Source organism: Podarcis melisellensis, assembly GCF_964234715.1.
Source record: "Podarcis melisellensis genome assembly, chromosome: 6".
Lineage (NCBI taxonomy): Eukaryota > Metazoa > Chordata > Lepidosauria > Squamata > Lacertidae > Podarcis > Podarcis melisellensis.
The window spans coordinates 97,835,380-97,856,418 of record NC_138538.1 but is presented as its reverse complement, the minus strand read 5'-3'; the positions used below and the strand labels follow the sequence as shown (position 1 = coordinate 97,856,418).

At 42.6% G+C, this 21,039-nt stretch overlaps 1 protein-coding gene across 2 annotated transcripts in view; it reads right to left on the bottom strand.

The window, feature by feature from the left end:
- RGL1 (ral guanine nucleotide dissociation stimulator like 1) overlaps window positions 1-16,673 on the bottom strand; it is a 120,427-nt gene extending 103,754 nt beyond the window's left edge. Inside the window, exons 1-2 of one of the 2 annotated variants that reach the window (XM_081915080.1) lie at window positions 16,443-16,673; window positions 3,447-3,607 (exon numbers count right to left, since the gene is read on the bottom strand). In XM_081915080.1, coding sequence (XP_081771206.1) covers window positions 3,447-3,497 — 51 coding nt within the window. In that variant the 5' untranslated portion in view covers window positions 3,498-3,607; window positions 16,443-16,673. The remainder of the gene's footprint in view (window positions 1-3,446; window positions 3,608-16,442) is intronic. The other variant, XM_081915082.1, reaches the window with a different exon arrangement.
- Between the last annotated feature and the right edge of the window lie 4,366 nt (window positions 16,674-21,039).

Genomic DNA, 21,039 nt, shown 5'->3' with positions numbered 1-21,039 from the left:
ATGCATCTTTATTTAAAATGCATAGGAAGGAATTCGTGCATAGGAAGGAATTCGTTCATTTCCCCCCCCCCCCCAAAATATAGTCCGCCCCTCCCCCACCAAGGACTGAGGGATGGTGGAGTGGCTAACGGCTGAAAAAAGTTGCTGACCCCTGCTTTACACATTGGATTCAGCCAGGACTCAAAAGCAAGCAAGGATTAGGTCTGCCATCCTATACCCATTTACTTTAGAGTAAGCTCCACTGAGTTCAATGGGGTTTACTTCCTAGTAGTCGTTATAGCATGGTGCTGTAAGACATGGTTCTCTCCTCCTGTTTTCAGTCCCAAGCAAAGGAACAGTGTTTCTTTAAAACAGATTTCCTAACTACAGTGGTGCCCCGCAAGACGAATGCCTCGTAAGACGAAAAACCCGCAAGACGAAAGGGTTTTTCGGTTTTTGTGACGCTTCGCTAGACGATTTCCCCTATGGGCTTGCTTCGCAAGACGAAAGCCCATAGGGAAATCTCCGGGGACCTCTTTTAAATGCTGGCGGTGGGGAGCAAAGCCTTCCCCCCCCCTCCGGACTTCAGAAGAGGTCCAGGAAGGCCGGCGGGGGCGAAAGGCTTTGCTCCCCACCGCCAGCATTTTAAAAGCGGTCCGGGATAGCAGGGAAGCGCTTCCCGCTATCCCGGACGGCTTTTGAAGGCAGGCGGGGGGGGGGAGCAAAGACTTTCGCCCCCCGCCAGCCTTCAGAAGAGGTCCTGGACCTCTTCTGAAGGCCGGCGGGGGGCGAAAGTCTTTGCTCCCCCCTGCCTGACCTTCCCGGGAGAGCGGAAAACGCGCTGCGATTCTCCGCTCTCCCCGACGGCTTTTGAAGGCAGGCGGGGGGGAGCAAAGACTTTTGCCCCCCGCCAGCCTTCAGAAGAGGTCCAGGACCTCTTCTGAAGGCTGGCGGGGGGCAAAAGTCTTTGCTCCCCCCTGCCTGCCTTCCCGGGAGAGCGGAAAATGCAGCGCTGCCTTCCTGCTTTCCCGGGAAGGCAGGCAGGGGGGAAAAAGACTTTTGCCCCCCGCCGGCCTTCAGAAGAGGTCGGGGGACAGACTGTCCCCGGACCTGGTCTGAAGGCGGTTGTCAGGGGTTCAGGGAGAGAGGCGCAGATGAGGGAGGAGACAGAGAGCGAGGGGGAAGGATCCCAGGGCGACGAGGAAGAGGATGACAATGACCCGAGGTTGTCCATGAGTCCTTCCAGTGAATCGGAGGATTCCCAAAAGGGAGCCCCCCTGGTCAGGCCAAGGGGAGCCAGAGGGGGAAGTAGTCAGGAGCAGGGCAGCGGCGGGGGAACCCCCAGTGGGAGTTGGAGATCGGGACCAGCTTCTCCGCCGGAACGGAGTGAAGGGGGTGGAGCTACCAGTGTGTCAGACGGAGCAGAGCAGGAAGCAGAGAGGGGAAGGAGATCGGGGCAAGACGTCCTGCCGGAAGGGGCGGAGAGTAGTACCGGGAGCAGTGTAACTGTCGAAAGGAAAGTCAGAAGCAACGTACGGGCGCCAAGTTCAAATGTGGAGGCGCGCGGAAGTGAGGAGAGCCCGGGGGAGGAGCCTGGTCCCAAAGCGCGAAGGAGGGGGGAACAGGCGTCAGAGGATTCAGCCTCTGGGGAGTCCCGGAGGGAGGGAACCCAGGGGGGCAGAAAGACCCTGCGGAAAAGGAAGGAGAGGAAGAGGTGGTCCAGCACAAACCTCTTAAACTGGTGTAGAGGCGGGACTGATTCAGAGGGGACTTTAGCGGTCTAAGCCTAACAGACGTAGGGCCACGGACCTCGGATGTAAAGCTGACAATGTTCTTCAACAAAAGCTTCTGTACATAAGCTGGACTGGACTTTGGTCTCTTGTGAGCTGGGACCTTGGGTGGCCTTGACAGCGGTTTCCATAGGAACGCATTAATTGATTTTTAATGCATTCCTATGGGAAACCGTGCTTCGCAAGACGAAAAACTCGCAAGATGAAAAGACTTGCGGAACGAATTAATTTCGTCTTGCGAGGCACCACTGTACATAAATTTCCCATAAGAAACTGTATGTGAACCTCCATATTCCCCAAACACAGGAACGCCCTGTATGCTTTGGTCCTTGCTCACCCCCTGATCAGTGGTGGTTTCTCCATAGGAATCAGTGGTTCTTATCTACCACAATTCATTTATGAATCTATCTTGGTTTGGCAACATCATTTGCTGAAAGATGAAGGTGAAGAAGAGCAGGTTCTGACTAAAAACGATGTGGTCTAACATGGTTTGGGCAGTTTGTTGTAAGGACAGGGAAAAGTGCATTCTGCCCTTATATAATTTGGGTCCATGCTGTGGCTGCCATTGTCTGCCATTTAAGTGCCTAACAGACAGATACACTTACAACATGGTCAGTTTCCCCATCCCCCATTTTTACAGCTGTTTCTTATCAGATTTCCAAACGCACAATATCACCCCAATTGCATGTTTTGTGTCCAACTGTACACTTAAAAAACCCCACACACTTGCAAATGAATCGTGAGTCTTCATTAAATATTATTATCCTCTACCAGTGCTTTCTCTGGGTGGACGCAGGGGGACAAAAACCCCTAAACATTTTTTGAATCTTTGCACTTTTGTCCATTTACTGTATTTATTTTTCCGGATTTGAACAATAAAATGGTTATTTTATTGAGTCAAAATGAGAATAACCCTAAAAAAATTAGGGAAAAAAGCACTGCCCTCTACTATAAAATCCTTCTAGGCTGGAGCAGAGGCATAGGAAGGTCAGGTTTTCTTACAAAGGAATGTGGATTCTGAGCCTCTGATAACAAGTAGGCAACTGTGGACGGATACTTAAATCTACAGGATGGATTGTGTTTTGGCTTGTGTTATTGTATTTATATTTATTGTTTATTTATTTAATAAAATTTATTTTAAAAAACCTGCAAAGTGGTTTTCCAAAACAAAAAACAAAAAACACAACAGCAGTAAAATCAAGAAAAATCCTACTTTAAAACATACAAAAGCTAAAATATTAAGATTAAAATTACTTCAACTTCCTAAGCATCTAGGTATGCTTGCCTAAAGAAGAATGCTTTTAGCAGGTGCCCGAAAAGAGTCTAGCAAAGGCAGCTGCTTTGTTGAAATTTCAGCCTTCACGACATAAGAAAACAGCCAAATAAACAGCTATTTTCATGGAGGAGGGTCAAGATAGTAACTGATATGCATGAAATTTCATATGTAGCTATATAATCCCTAGTGTAGTAAGATAAGACCTTTGGAGCAGGAATTTTTTTAAAAAAGTTTTTTATGAACCGCCCTAGTAGGGCACTAATTGTCCCTTGATAATTTGTCACCCCCCTCCATGATGGCACCTGGGTCGCCCCCCCGCCCCCCGGGCTGCAGTACATATGCTGCTGGTTTGCTATCCACAAACTCTCATGTTAATAACTAATCACGTGCAGTCAGCTTACCTCCCGCATCACTAATACACGCCATACTGAAATGTGATCATCCATATACATCAGGACCTTGTGGATCTCTTTGGTTTCAGATGCTTCAGGAACAGGGTGCCAGGTGGCCTCCAAGGGAAGCTTCAGAAAACCAGATAGTTGTAGGAATCATTATGTGCTTCCTGTACCAAATGAAGAGTCATAGTGTCAGAAGTGACCCATTTATTTTTACATCTCCATATATTCACTTTATTTAGAAGCATACCCAAGCCTTGCAAAAAAGCCCACAAAAATTTACTAGTCCACCAAATTTTCAATAGTCTGCCTGTCCACACAGTCCTTTAAGCATACATCAGATGATTTGGAAATTATTTTCTTTCACATATTGCAGAAGTGGAAATCATTTGTTCATAATATGCAAATTTCAGGTACATGTCATCTTTGTGCCTGCATAGATATGCCCATAGCATTTTTCATAAGTTTTTATTAAATTTTCTTTTACAAATTGATCAACACAACCATGTTCTCAAATTTCCAGTTTTTGTACTTCCACCAGCTCCTCCAACAATCATCCATATTTTCTATTTGTTATGCATTTTCGATATATTATATTGCCAGTTAATATTATCCTTTCATCTCTATTTCTTTTTACAATACACCTTTAACTATCACAAAGCCTCTTTAAAACCGACTAACGTTGTCTGTTCATCACATATAATCCATAGCAATTTAGTGCAAGTTATTATCATATGTGTTAGTCCCACAATGAAATAGTACCCAACTGGCCCAGAAAGTTATAGTCTGACAATCTCAGTGTAATCAAGGGGGACAATTAAGAGCTACTTTTCAGTTAGTGTCTCAGCAAGCATACAGGTAGGGGTGACTGAGTAGGCATCATGTGCTTACCTTTGAAAAGGCTTTCAGTAAAGCCCTCCCCCTCAAGATGGAATTCTGAATTGAAAAAAAGCAACTCATTTCACATTTAATAATGATTCTACCTCATCTGCACATTGCAAAACAACATGTGGACCAAAACAGAGCTATCCTTCCAGATTTCTGCTTCTTTGAATTTTGAAATGCAGATCAATGGCATGGAACAACTCCCCTGACATGATAGAGGAATATAGAACTATGCCTGGTGTAGAGAAAGTGGATAGGGATAAATTTATATCCCTCTCATAATACTAGAACTCACAGCCATCCAATTAATCTGAATGTTGGAAGGTTCAGACAGACAAACGGGTGTGCTTCTTCATACGCTGAATAGTTAAACTATGGAATTCATAACCACGAGAGGGAGGGAGGGAGGGAGGGCCACCAATTGGCTGGCTTTCAAAGAGGATTTGGAGACTCCTTGGTTTCTTCAGCTTCTGACTCTGCACTGCTTTCTCCCATAACCTCTCCCTGCTCACGACGACACCGCAGTCTGCTCCCTCTTCTTCCTCTGACCACTCATTGTGGTCCTATTATCACAGTGTAAGGCACAGTGTAAAGTTTTATACTGTATATACCTATATACTCTTTTTTTCTTTTTTTTTTATTAATTCCCCCCCCAAAAAAATTAAACAAACAAACAAACATCTCAACTGTATTTAAACCAATCTTAGTAACATTGTTAAGTGGCTTCCTCAAATCCCCCTAGTTGAATTTCGGTGTATATCATTATAACAGTTTTCCAAAACCAATTTTCTCATAAAATTAACTTAATCACTTAACATCTTTCTTTCTTTCTATTTTAACTTTAAACATATTAACTCTAACATTACATGTTTAAATCCTAAGCCTATCTGGTATTTACAAGCTTTTCCAATTAAATTATCTTAACATATTTAACTAAATGGTCTTTGAATTTCATCCATTCCTCCTGGTACTCCTCCTCCTTCTGGGCGCGGACTCTTCCAGTCAGGTCGGCTAGCTCTGAAAAATCCATCATCTTCATCTGCCATTCCTCCACTGTAGGGACTTCTTGTGCTTTCCAATTCTTAGCTAACAAAATTCTTGCCGCAGTTGTGGCATACAAAAACAGTTTAACATCTTTCTTGGGCAATTCCAAACCTGTTATTCCAAGAAGAAAGGCCTCTGGTTTCTTAATAAATGTATATTTCAGCATTTTTTTCAATTCATTATAAATCTTCTCCCATAAGTCTTTCACCTTGGGACAGGTCCGCCACATATGATAAAAGGTACCCATCTTTTCTTTACATTTCCAGCATAGATTATCACTGTTACATTTCCAGCATAGATTATCACTAATTTTACAGGGGTTAAAAAGGTAAAGGGACCCCTGACCATTAGGTCCAGTCGTGACCCACTCTGGGGTTGCGGCGCTCATCTCGCTTTATTGGCCAAGGGAGCCGGTGTACAGCTTCCGGGTCATGTGAGCAGCATGACTAAGCCGCTTCTGGCGAACCAGAGCAGAGCACAGAAACTCCGTTCACCTTCCTGCCGGAGCGGTACCTATTTATCTACTTGCACTTTTACGTGCTTTTGAACTGCTAGGTGGGCAGGAGCTGGGACTGAGCAACTGGAGCTCACCCCGTTGCGGGGATTCAAACCGCCGACCTTCTAATCAGCAAGTCCTAGGCTCTGTGGTTTAACCCACAGCGCCACCCGCGTCTCATTTTACAAGGGTTAAGTACCATCTATACATCATTTACATAATATTTTCCTTTAACACCATGCATGCAGTGAACTTGACCCCTTTCCTCCACCATCTTTCCCAGTCTTCAAACATTATATTGTGTCCCACGTCTCTTGCCCAATCTATCATCACTGATTTAACTTGCTCATCTTTTGTCTGCCATTCCAACAACAAATTATACATTTTAGACAAATTTTTAACTTTAGAGTCCAACGACTCCGTTTCCAACTAGTTTTTTCCGAAGCAAAACCATTTTTCTTATCTAATTTATACAATTCATTGATCTGGTGATAATGTAACTGTGGCGATCACACAGGGCCCCCGGACGTTTCACGGTCTATTGACCCTGTGCCACCACTGCGGTTGCTTTCTTCGCTGCCGCCACCCCGCTTCTCACGGGGACACACCGAGTCCAGACAGTTGTTAACATAAACAAATAATCAAGTTTATTTTTAAGTGCAGGAATAAGCGTATGGTTTCGGTTTATTTTTCTCTTGTCAGTTTCTTAAATCTTAGTATCTTAGTATCTGTATCCTCTAGTTGTATCCATTCCTTAATACAGCAGAGTGCTGGTGCTTCAAAATAGATCTTCAAATCTGGCAGGGAGAATCCCCCTCTTTCTTTTGAATCCGTTAGTAGTTTATACTTAATTCTGGGTTTTCCCCCCTGCCAGATAAATCTAGATAAAACTTTCTGCCATTCTTCAAAACATTTCACACTGTCAATAATTGGGAGGGCTTGAAACAAAAACAACATCTTTGGCAATAAATTCATTGATCACCAAAATTAATGACAATTTAATGACCACCCATTAATGACAATCTTAAATTCGACCTAATCTCCAGATCTCTCTTAATTTCATTTCATAATTTCTCATAGTTATCTTTATATAAGTTCAAATTTTTCCCCAACAACTTAACTTCCACATATTTAACTTTTTTCACAAAGACTAGGCCCGTCTTTTCTTGTAGTAATTTTCTTTCCTCATTGTCTAGATTGTTCTCTAATACTTTGGTTTTGCTCTTGTTTATTATATTTCCATTGCTATATCAACTTAACATTTCAGGGACACAAAATCCCACAAACGTGAAATATAGATAAATCTGGAAAGGACTCTCTTCTGAGTTTTAGACATTTGTTTTGAAAAATAAAATAATCAATTCCCTCACTTCCAGGGACTAATTTTTTGTTTAAAAGAGAAAAATGTTTCTACAATTTTCTGTGATCTTATGCATGTTATAACAGCAGAGACAAAGCACCAATTTAAAACCCTCAAACCTATTCTGAGAACAAATGACTTTTATAACCATGTAAAATCCAAGTTTGTACCCAGATGTCTATGTCTGTCTCTTTTTCCTTCCTTTCAAAAAGACTTTACTGAGATAGAATTTCTATAAAACAATAAAGATACAATCTTAGCAGATTATTTTTTTAAAAGGGATAATTGGATTTTAAAATGAGATAACAAAAACAGTCATGATCACATTACAATAGGACACAGTTTCTTTTTGAAAGGGCAAAAATCTTTTTTCAGGGAATAAGCAGATTAGCAAAGGACCAATTCTGATGTAATGTTTGGCTCACATGTCATGACTTCTTGAAGTGATCATGAACACAGACGATGAATAGCTAACTAAATTGCCAGAAGAATCCTCAAGAAAATTATAACCTATTTGTGAGCTGTGGGTCCCAGTGATAAAATCTATAAATGCAATATTTACTAAGAGTAATATTTACTTTTAATTTATGGTTTTCCCAATAGTGATGTATGGAAGCGAGAGCTGGACCATAAAGAAGGCTGATCGCCGAAGAATTGATGCTTTTGAATTATGGTGCTGGAGGAGACTCTTGAGAGTCCCATGGACTGCAAGAAGATCAAACCTCTCCATTCTGAAGGAAATCAGCCCTGAGTGCTCACTGGAAGGACAGATCGTGATGCTGAGACTCCAATACTTTGGCCACCTCATGAGAAGAGAAGACTCCCTTGAAAAGACCCTGATGTTGGGAAAGATGGAGGGCACAAGGAGAAGAGGACGAGATGGTTGGACAGTGTTCTCGAAGCTACCAGCATGAGTTTGACCAAACTGCGGGAGGCAGTGGAAGACAGAAGTGCCTGGCGTGCTCTGGTCCAGGGGGTCACAAAGAGGCGGACATGACTAAACGACTAAACAACAACAACAACAACATTTACTATCTCAGGTCTGACTGAAGGCTGATTTACTCATTACAAAATCTTTACCAAGAAAGGACTTTGTTGCATAAATTAATGATCTGTTTGAAGTCTGTTGCACATGGGTTTGTTAAATTTGTTATGTAAATAAGTTTCAACATATGCATGTGAAGAAATTATCAAAGTAAGAGTTAAGAGGTAGAGACCTCACTCTCTGAGACTTCAGTTTCAAATTTAATCCCACAGCAAGGCATTGCACTGAAAGAATACCCCTATGTGATTTGAAAAACAGATTCTATATATTATTAGTAGTATGAAATAATTCATTTCACACTATCAACATAACAGTTGCCAGTACATCAGGCACAAGCCTGCTTTAGATCAATAATATATTCACCTGTTACTTTTTTCTCCAGCTGCAAAGTTAAAGTTGGATGCACATGTACTTTTAGCATTTGAATAGCGGCCTTTTCTGGAACAGACACACAGATTGGGAAACTGATAAAGCTAAGAAAACATCACTCCCTGCCATTCAACTATTGTACAGCATTGTGTAAATGTTTACAACACTCTTATATATACTCTGTGCAAGTATTATTTTAGAGGGGGAGTGTTATATCTGTAGTGGAAGGATACCAAGGAGTGAGGAACCCGAATACTAAACCTCTGAGTTGTTAATTTGTTAGGATGTCACAGTTCCCTCACGAGGGTGGAGATATGGGAGGGAAGATAATGGGTTGTATCTAATGTTTGTCCTAGTCAGAGTAGACCCACTGAAATTAAGGAACATGACTAACAATTCCATTAATTTCAATGGGCTTACTCTGAGTAAAACTTAGTTGTACATGACCCATTGTAAAGTGGGCCTGCACATAATCAGGCTTTTGTAGGAAGAACCCAGATACCAAGGAAACCAGAGGGTGAGGGGAGATCGCTTACTATTCTGCTGCACAAGACTGACTAGCTCCTATGATAAGATGCAATGACTTCAGAGAGCAAAGCAGAATAAAGCATAGCTTGGCCTGATGTAGAAAATGGCCAGTTTGGCAACTATTTTAGAGAAGGAATTCAGCTTATTGTTTTGTTCCACCAGCTGCTCCAAAACCATTTACAAAGTTGCATGATCCACGTCCAACTCCGTCTTCGTTGAGAAGTAAAAGTCAGACTAAAATCTCTTTTTGCTTGCTGACACGCACACACAAGCCTTTTTCTGACTTTGTTATAAAATACTGAAAAGCATGAGTTTGGAATGAGTGGAATATTTCATTCCACTGCTTTCTAAGATAACATTCTTCTCTTCCAATGGGACTCCATGTATTTATTCACTCCAGTCCACTCTCTAAATAATAGTATTTGTTACTGGGATTTAATTTAAAAAATAGAAACCAGGCTACTTTTGCATTATCCTAGTGAATCTCTCTTGGGAAATAATGTTCACTGCTGAGCAATTCCTACTCAGCACTGAGTTGCAAAACTAAATACATCAGCTGTGATTATTTCTCTTTTACAATTCGGGCTTGGTGGCTCAGTTCTTCAGAGCCAAGACATACTTCCCCACCCTCCTGAGCAGAGCGGAATAAATGGCACCCTTAGCCCCAATTATTATATACCAGGACAGTGTCTACAGCAGGATGGGAAACATGCCCAGCTCCCACCAGCCCCAGGAAGCATGGCCAATGGTGAGGGATGGTGGGGACTCAGGTCCAAAAGCCTCGGAAGTAGTTCCCCCACCCCTGCCTCAGAGTGTAACTTTAGCGCGAGACAAGGCGATAAAGTGCCGAAATCCGACTACTTTTATAGATTGTTGCATTCACCCATTTCTTGGAGAAGTTCCAATGTCCAGAACTTACTCAGGTTTGGTTCCCTCCAGAAGGAGCTCACTGGGGGCTAACTGGCCTTTTGCAATTTCTGTGTCTATTTGCAGATACAGGCTGAGTATAGGTGGAACTGCAGCTTAAAAGAGAACTGAAAGCCCACTGCCCTCACATCAGATCTCCAGGAAGATAGCCAGCACCCTAAGAAGCGTACAGAGCCAAAGCTCAGTGATCCATGTATTTTTACTACTGTTGCACGCCACCCTAATCTCCAAGTGGTGCAAGATTACGGGGATTCGTGTTTCCTACTGGAAATGAGGCACAGTGGAGACTGTGGTGTCTTCGTGATATATGGTTTATTTACACATATACGTGCTCCAACCCTCTCTCCAGCTTGCTGCCTTTATCAGCCTGTAACATTTTTTCTTCTAGGTCACATCATAGCCAACCCTAAAAAAAACTCTACCTCAAACTCTGCCTTTGTCTTCTAACTAACTCTGAGTCTGGCCCAGAACCTGTACTTTCTTAATGGCCGATTACCTTTCCTTTGTTCTCTTAATGGCCCATCTCCTCGGCCATCTCCTGAGCATGGTAAACTGGGTCCAGGGATTAAGGGTCTGGCATCCAGTTTAACTCTCTAAGCCTTGTTTCAATTCTAACACCTACCGGACACAGGAATGTAGGGGAGTCTGGCACCCACAAACACTATGTATCTAACTAAAGACTTATACACGTGATATTTTTGCATTTTACTAGCTCCTGGTCCTCCAGAGCCTCAGTCCCAAGATACTCTACCAAAGCTATGCTCCTCTCCTCAAGCCACACCCCATCCCAGCCCTGCTCCACTCTTTAGCCTGACTACAAAGGGTCCTTGAACTGCAGTCATGTCTCTTGCTTGCCTTGAGAGCCTCTGGCTTGTGTATGGCTGGAATGTAGCTTACTACAAGTGGTGGCCATTTTAGGTGCATTCAAATGACACACAAACACGGACATACAGGTCGTTTTGGAACTGGAAAAGGGAAGAATGGGGGCAGAACAGGGTGAGGTAAAATGTTCCACCAACATGCACAGGGGCCAGGAATGGAACCCCCATGCAAAATGGTTGTCATTTGTATACTAAAGTATTACATTTCTTGTTCCACTCAGTTTTGCTTCTCCCCCCTCTTACCTAAAAGTTGCTTGTGACAGAATGTGGCCCTTGAGGTGAAACCTGGTCCCCATCACTGCTTTAGAGCTATTTTTGGATATTAATTGGAATGTTGGTAAGTTTTTGTGATATTTTTTTTGAAAAATTATATCTTTAATTCATGCTGGCTAAGGAGAACATTTTATTACATTGCTGGCATCATTTAAGCACCACTGCACCATATACATAGGAGTATATAGCATGTAGAGAGCCAAAATATGAACTCATGATATTCTGATTGAGGCAGACCATGATGAGGCCTTGGTTTTGGAATGTGTGAGATACTTTTCTTTCTCCTTTCTTTTAAGTCTTGACAGATAAAATAACCCAGCAACTACTAAATGTGTCCTGGGAAAATCTGGCATAGCTAATAATAATTGGGTTCATACAAGATTAAAATAAATCATATTTTGCTTACGACATTCTTAGCTGTCCAAAACTCCAAGTTCTACATCTGTCACTATTCTTTTTATTTAAGTCTTCCTTTCACAGCGGCCTCATTCATTGCATGTCCCATCCTAACTCCAACACACATGAACACGCAGTCTGGCAAGGCCATGGCAAATGGGAGGAGCTATAAGACTTTCAGGATTGGGCCCAAAGGTGCAGGCCTACAGTACTTGTTGCCACACACAGGTCATGTGTGAAAAGGTCTCCTGCAGCTTGAGAAGCCAGAAGGCAGGAGAATATTCCATCTGCCACATTCCACAGCAATACAGACATGGAGACACTCTTACCAGTTCTGCTACCAAGTTTGTGCATGCATGCTTATGCTTAAATATACATGAGAGATAAAAGGAGCCAGTTAGATGGTGGCAACATCTGCCAAAATCTTAGCTGAGACAACAGACATACAGCAGGCATCCCAAGCTACCTTTAAAACTGCCTTTCTGAATCACAAGGTATTCCTAATAGCTGATGAGAAATCCAGAGCCTGTCTTTTTAAAAGTATTTCACATACAGCAATTAGGCTCTTCTTAAAAAGAAAAGAAAAAAGGGGGGAGGGGACTTTCTCTTGTACGACCCAAGTGAAGCATTTATGTTCTGTTCTTTTTTTAAGAAGCAAATCTGCATTCATTTCATTTATAACAGCACATGTTTTTGCACTGTGCTTTTCCCATAGGCGTTCTTCAGATACTTTAGACAGAGCAACAACTGCATCCAGATGTTTTCGGCTTCTTGCACACAACAAGCCATGTCAAGAGCCCCGCCCTATGCATATGCCCAGACCTGGAGGGTACTGACTGAACTGTTAGCACCTCTTGCACCTCTTTGGCACTCTTATCAAAGAAGCAGAAAGCTACATCAGAAAATAAACTAGGCTTTCCATACATCCGGAAACTTCCGGACATGCCAGGAAACCGGACTCCTAAAATGGCGCCCAGAGGGAAAATTTGAATTTTAAGAGATGTCAGAAATTTCCTGTATGTATTTTCTGCTGAGCAGTGAAAGGAATGCCCCTCTCCTTACGTGGAAGACCCCAAGTGCGCTAGCGCCCCCCACCTCCCCCTGCACTGCAGCCCCAACTGTGGAGGGGAGCATGGAGGACAGTGGAAAGACAGTGTATCTGAAGCAGTGTGCATGCACACGAAAGCTCATACCAAGAACTAACTTAGTTGGTCTTTAAGGTGCTACTGGGAGGAATTTTTTTTGTTTTGACTAGTGGAAAGAGGGTGAGAGCAGGCCCAAGCGCCCGCCAGCTACCTGGAGAGGAAAATAAAGACAACTCGGTTATTCCCCCCCCTCACCTTCCTCCCGCCTTGAGAGCCATTGCGTTACTTTCTAAAAGAAGGACAATAGCTCCCCTTTCCAGGACGCAGAGCCTGTGGCCACTTGCTCAGGAGCAGGTCCAAAGGAACTTACCTCCTCAGTCCCACCCCTCCCCCCTGGTGGGAAAGAATGAAAAATAAATAAATAAATAAATACAGTTGAAGTTGAAAAATTTCAGGTTCAACAATTTTGGGCGTGTCAGGAATGTTACTTTTTAAAATATGGCAAGCCTAAATAAATCTCTGAAACAGAACAATGAGATGGGGGGGTTGGAGACAGCAAAACGGACACTCTACAAGACATGGGTTAGCTTGTGACTCTCCCATTGATATGTATTGCACAAGCCCACGTCCACCTTGGTGAAACCATCTTTCCTTAATGCAAAAACAATACAAAAAATTGAAAAATAAATGAAAGAAACAATTAAATGCTTCCATGAGCTCATAGTACCCCTCAACAGAGGGTGGCTGTTACATCCACCACAATTCCCTGCTTGGCATTCCTTCCTTCTAATTGGACTCTGTGAGCACAGATAATTTTGTTTCATCTATGCATGAGATGAGATGGAATCCTTTGACTACTCTCCAACAAGAGAAACATGGAACTGTTAGCTCTAAAAGGAGGCTGCTTGTTGTTTCTCCGCAAGAGTGACTACAGTGGTACCTCGGGTTAAGAACTTAATTCATTCTGGAGGTCCGTTCTTAACCTGAAACTGTTCTTAACCTGAAGCACCACTTTAGCTAATGGGGCCTCCAGCTGCTGTTGCGCCGCCAGAGCACAATTTCTGTTCTCATCCTGAAGCAAAGTTCTTAACCCGAGGTACTATATCTGGGTTAGCGGAGTCTGTAACCTGAAGCATCTGTAGCCTGAAGCGTCTGTAACCCAAGGTACCACTGTATTCTAGGGTTTTCTCCTTCCATTGGAAGGCGCAACCAGAACTGTGAATTGCAGGGACAGGAAGTGAGCTATTCTCAAGGAAGGTCAGGCTTATACTTTTAACCACTAAAACTATTTGGGTGTAAGAGTAAAATGTGGCTCAAATTTTAAGAAAATAAAATTTCTTCAGCTATTTGGAAATTTTGGGACACACTGCTCACAGTACAATCCTATCATCAGCTTATGTCAGCCGGATAAGGCTAGGATTCAGGGATAAGGCATTAACCAGAAAGAAGCACCTGCCTTAAGCAGCAATTGCAGTGGAGGCAAAAAGCAATGGCAAAGGATTGGAAGACAAAGCTCTGTGTTTTTTGTGGTCTATTTCCTCTAAGCTAGCCTGCTGTCCTCAGATGCAGTGGAAGATGGGTGTCTGGTTACCCAGATTCAACTGCCAGTCCAATCGGCTTTTGTTCATAAAATGGGTGGGAGGGAGTGCACCATCTTGTCTTCTCAGTTAGCAAAATGTCTTCAGCCAGCCCAGATAGGATTGCAACTAAATCTGATCCACTGGCATAGCTCAAAACCATGGTGGTGATAATATTACCCTAGCATCGGTTTATGATGGCACGAGTGCAACACCAATCATAATTAGGTAGGAAAAAAAGGCAAGTAGAGGGCCAAACTAAAGGAACTGTGGGGAGAGACTGAGCTGGATTGATACCTTGGCAGGCAAAGGAGTAAGGTTTTAAACCTATGCCCATTGCTGTGACCCCAGTATTTGTCCTGGAAGGAAAGCTTACATTGGGGAAGGATCATGAATCTCACCATAGGCTACATCGGCAACTTGGTGATAGCAAACCTGGGCGAAAGGTCACTCAGCGATTTGCACTTTCCACCCACAGCAAAGAATGAAAAGGAAGATGGATAACACCTGTGTACTGAAGCAGTGTACCTGTCTGCAAAGTCCCAAGACTTAAGCTTCACTCCTGCAAATGGGGTTGCACAGATGAGTCACCCTACACAGGTAAGTGGGAGGGAGAAGGCTCCTGAGCATCTTTCAACTCTCCCCACTAAGCATCCCAAGAAAATAAATGGGTATACACAGCACTCAATCCATTGCCAAAGCATGTCTCATCCTCCCCTTGCATTTGGGGAACCATGTGTGCTAGCTAAGCAACTCTCGCTTGCTCAGCAGGTAGGAGCGGTGTCTTCTACAAAGGGGGTTTAGAGTAATTATGTGGTTTGCCAGCACCTAAACCCAAGCAAACCCTTACTACGCACTTGGATCTAAGGCTGAAACAGCCAGAAGTGCCGCTGACAACGGCAAGTGAGAACAACAACTCAATGCAAGACCATTCCTACAAGGACTCGATCTGCCATCACACCTTGAATTATGATCCTTAGACGAAGGGTGGTACATAAATTTAATAAATAATTAAATAAATAATAAGTGAGCCAGGCTTTCTAATTTCCTTGCCCTGGCTAGAAGGGTTTGACAGCTGCACAAGCAAAAAACAAAACAAAACAAAATGCAATGCTGTGAAGAATATGTTGAGGAGCATATAATGTGTTTCACAGCCAGTTTAATCTTAAAGGAAAGTTAATAAAACATAATTAGGAAATAATAGTACTCATATATGAACTGCAGAAGTCTCCTATTCCAGGCACTCTATTTGTCCCACCTGAACTCCAACAGACTGGGGAGGTTTTGGTTTGAAATTTCATTGGAAGGTGGCATCTCTTGAGGAGGCAAACTAAGAACTTCATGCCCCTTCCCAGCATTCTGCTGCAATACCAGTTCTGGGGAGGAGCCCAAACATCTTGAAGCAGCAAAGCAAGTGCAATTGGTGTGAACAGGGAATGCATTATTATTGGGTGGTATCAGTCATGGTAAATAATTTCACTGGGTCTACTCTGAGTAAAATTTAGATGACTGGCTATTTGTTGTTGTTGTTAAGAAGAAATTTCACAAATAAAGCCAGCAGCAAAATAACTAGATTTCAGCACCAAACCAAGCACTTCACAGTGTAACAAGCCAGACATATCTGTGATGTGGACAATATCAAGGTCCTCATGAGAAAATATAAGCCAACTGGGTAGGATCCCTCAGAGCAGAGTGAACTTTGATGCACCCTGAATGAAACAAATACATGCCTGTCCACCCCGTGTGATGCAAGCACACATTTGCACACAAAAGGATTAAGATGTATTCCCTGCAGACACGAACTACGGAAAGCATTCAGCTATCTAATTATGCTTTTCCTTTCCTTATCTCCTGAGCTGTAAGGAACCCACGGCTCTGCAGCATATGCTTTGTGTCTCTACCCCATCCATCCTCTTTATGCAGTTTAGCATATTGGTCTGTGCATGCAACAAAACAAAAACTATGCATCTTTTAAAATAATCATCGGAATGCACTGCATTGCAAACGGAGCCATGTCTCTCCACACGATAACAGCCTGGAAGGAATTAAAACTGCGTATTTGGTAGATTATTGCAACAAGAATGTTATCTCTACATAGTTATACAAACACACAGAAAATGGAATCAAGCTACTCACAGAGAGAACCACAGGGAAGGTCTCCATTTCCTCGATTTCATCTGACTGCATTCAAAGCCAGGGCTGCAGCAAGCAGGATCAGCAAGCTAGCAACACTTAAGACTCACATCCGCAGTACCTTAGCTAGGAGGAAGAGGGGAAGGACTGGGGATCCTCTTGCCTGGGGGCATCATCGGACCAGGTAGAGCCCTGTAAAGACCAGAGATTTATCAAGGATAACTGAAGCATTTGACATTGGGTTCTACCAGCAAATAGCCAAGGATGAAATCAGACACAGGTTACTGATCTGTTCTTGGAGACTCAAGGGAAGAAATCTCTGCCACACAGAGCATGAAAGAAACAGCATACAATTCTGTTCTTCGTATAAATCCAGCTTTATGACATTTAGAGAACTTGCATGAAGAGATCCTAATTCATGTGCCGGGTTTTGTGGATTTTTTGGGTGGTGATGGAATGGTTCGATTTTTTACCCTTCTGGTTTTTAAATAAATCCTTTAGAATTTTTTTTTTAAGAAAGGAATAGAAATTTAAAATTATAAACACTGACAAATAAAAATATCTAAAACAAGTTATTAAAACATGAATAATAAATGAAACATGATAACATCAAGAAACAATTCAAAGAGCAAAGCAGACAAAAAGCATATTTTCAGAAAAACCTGCTGGAAAAGAAAGCACTCACCTGCTCGCCAAAAGGTGAGCAGTAGTAGGGATGAGTAGGGCATTCAACTGTCCTAGTGCCACCACAGAAAAATAAAATATTGTCCCTTATGTGAATGACAAAGACCATGGCTTTCAGAAATGATATCAGTCAATCAAATTCATATGGATACAGATGATTGTTGAGATACTCTGATCCAGGCCATCTAGGGTTCTAACACTTTCAGTTAAGCCTGGAAATGAGCTAACAAACATTGCAGATGGTATAATACTGCAATTATACATTTCAACCTGTCAGACTGAGTTAGCATTCTGTCAGTCACACTCTGGTCCAACTCAAGCTTCCAAACGATTTTCAGAGGCATCCCCACACAGAGAGCATTTCAGCAATCCAACAAGGAAATTATTATTCCAGTCTTAAAGTCAGCTCCACATAAGTTTTTGATTTATTTCTAAAAAGTGCGTGAAAATGTGAAAGCAGTTTCGTGTGCATTTCACCTAATATACATATTTCTGCAAGTTTCTCCCTGATGTAATGCATTTTTGTACTCTTTTCACAAAGAGAAGTATTTTAACATGTGCGCTTTCCCTGCATGCATCCTTTTACATATGCTTTTTTTTTTTTTGGCTGGAGAACTGCACTCCAAATTTTGGAGAAGTGAGAATCTATAAAGGGCAGCTGCATACTGGTTTGACAGGTATGAATTAGGTAGGTTCACAGTCAAATGTAAGCTGAATAAATCCCACATCTCCATTTCTAGCTGAATGTTTCCTCTTCCTGGTTCTGCTGCAAGTGGACCAGGTAAGGACAAACAGTCAGTTGCCTCTGGGTATGCACCTACCCAACTGGTTGACAGACAGAGACAGAGGCATGGCCTGGCAGGGAAACCAGGTCATTTAAAAAGCTTGTTGCGAGAGAAAAGGAGGAAGGCAGAAAAGGAGAAGTAGAAGCCATACAGAAGGGAAGAGAGCAGATGCCTGGCCTCAGTATGAAGCCAAGAGAAGCAAGGAAGCAGCGTCACTCCTCTGGGGCTTCTCTCTCCATTCTCACAACAGCAGCAGGAGAGGAAAGGCACTTTCTACTCTGCTGAAGGGCCATTTCTATTGGGCTCCTCCTCTCCCTAAACAGTTTCCATTCCAAAAAGTCGTTATAAAATGGCTATGAACTGGTGCCTGGGTTTGTTTGTTTGTCTCTTCCCTCCTCATCCTTTTTTGCTTTTGCACCAAGTCTTTTAGATTGTAAGTCTTGGTTTTATTGATCTTAATTTAATCCACTGCAGGGAGGCTATTGCTGTGGCTCCACCCGCAAAGCCAAACTGCTCCTGCTTAATCCTGGTCCTCCCTCTCGACAAGAGCACTCTAGTAGCCCCAGAAATACATTCTATGGCCTAGATAAGAATATGACTTGTAGCTGTTTATACAGTCCTTACTTCATTTGCAAATCGAGCAAACAGGCCAGGAAATTTTTATTAATTCTGGCTTCCCATTTCATCCAAATGAGGAACCTACAAGTTAAATACTTCAGAACAAAGCAGGATATGAAGCCACAGTTTGGCTTAATAGCATGTCTTGTTCCAAAGCTGTTAACCATTGTTTCTCAGTTCAGATAAAATAGGGAACAATAGTTAACGTAAGACTTCCTGGCTTGTTTGTTGGCTTGGAGAAAGGTAACGTGAACAAAAGGCTCAATCATATTTCAGTTTAATAAACCATTATATGGCTGTCCAAATCACTTCCACATGAAGTTTCCTTTGAAGTATCTGGAAACTACAACAAGGGCAGAGTTTTGACCTACATTAAAGTCCAGACTGCATTATTGTAACTCGCTCTACGTAGGGCTGCCCTTGAGACTGACCCAGAAACTCCCGCGGGTGCAGAATGCCGTGGCAAGACTCCTTACGGGGTCTTCGCTGCGAGACCACATTCACCCAGTGCTATACCAGCTGCACTGGCTCCCAGTGGCGTACAGAATCAGGTTTAAGGTGCTGGTTTTAACCTTTAAAGCCCTATAGAGCCTAGGACCCTTGTACCTACGGGACCGCCTCTCTTGGTATGCCCCACGGAGGACCTTACAGTCTGCAAACAAAAACATCTTGGAGGTCCTGGGCCACAGAAAGGTTAGGCTGGCCTCAACCAGAGCCAGGGCTTTTTCGGCTGTGGCTCCGATCTGGTGGAACGCTCTGTCACAAGAGACTAGGGCCCTGCGGGACTTGACATCTTTCCACAGGGCCTGCAAGACAGAGCTGTTCCACCAGGCCTTTGGCCAAGGCACAGTCTGAGCCCCTCCTTTGGCAATCCTCACAGAACTCTAGCCCAATGGTTGCCATTAATCTGATTTGAACTGATTTTATAATGAAATGATTTTAGAATGTTGTATCATTTTACTGTTGTTAGCCGCTCTGAGCCCAGCTTCCACTGGGGAGGGCGGGATATAAATAAATTATTATTATTATTATTATTATTATTATTATTATTATTATTATTACCTCAGTTGGACCAGAGGTCAATCAAATACAATACTCCAGCAAACCCACACATAGAGCCTCAAGGCAACAGCTGCTCCCCAGCAACTGGTATGGAACTTCCATATAACCAACAAAATCAAAATATCACCCCTCCATGAATTAATTTGCCTTTTAAAGGCACATAGACTCATAGCTGTTATATCATAGGGTGGCAGTGGATTTCATAAATCATGCATTGTAGACTTGAATTTATAGTTTTATTTGTTACCACCTTGCACACTGTGGTTGAACGTTCAGCTGGGCATCATCAACATATTGATAGTAGCCCCACTCCAAATCTCCAGATAACATTTCTGGGCTTTTTATTATTGTTTTTGTATTACTGGTGTATTTTTGTTTCTTACTTAAATGTTTTGGTGGGGTTTTTCGTTCTCTTGTTATGATTTGAGCTCAGTTTTGTAGCTTGAAAAGCAGGATACAAATATGAAATCAAATAAAAATAAATAAAATGAAAGCTATCGTTACAAATGCTGGGAGAATATCAACCACATGCCGTAAACAGACGTTGGAATTTGCAAACTCTCTCACAAAATCCAGAGTAAAGAGCTTTGTGCTGCACGATTTATGATGCCTTAGTCTTCCAAGAACAAAGTTGTTACATTTGGCCTGAAAGTAGGACACTGACAAATTATGTAACAAATAACCAATCATCCCAACAATAACATGTTTATGCTCTGCAATTCCTATTGTAAACTGGCATGAAGGAGTCCAGTAAAAACACTGTAGATGAATTAGGAAACTACCAAATTCAAAACTGATTTTTCATCATGTAAACTAGCTTATATGGATCCCAATATTTATAGTCTTAAGTAACAGTAAACTATTGTACTTACAATTCCAGATGCTGCTGCTTGGTACTGTAGAGGAAAAAGAGGCATATTGTGTACAGAATGAAGCAAGGCCAGCTGTTCTCAAACTATGATCCAAGGACCACCAGGATGAAAATAACAGTAAAATGCTGGTGTGTCCTAGGTTAGCAATCTACCTAGCAGAAATCCCACTGAACTCAAGGGAACTTACTTCTGAGCAGGCGTGTTAAAGTGTCAAGCATCTGTCTTCAGCACCCAAGCATCTCTAACTGTAATGTCAAAGGAATGCCCAGCTGCTTGCACTCACAGAGAAGCATCCATTACTCCCCCAGTGCCCACCCCCCTAATACTCTTAAGAGGGTCTCTTCTCCAGTCTTCATGGTAGCTGGAAGTAGGAAGGCAGAAAAAGTCCTATTTTCCTTCCTTTCTGCAGTTTTAATCTGAAATCTGAGGCGCAGTACTGCACCCAGAGCTCAGAAACTGCTCGCACTAATGAAATTCCCTGTTGCAAAATGTGCCTAGAACAAGACTGTTTCGAACACTGAACTCCCTGGATCCATACAGTCATTCCATCCTGGCTAGATCTTATAAGCCATGAGGAGC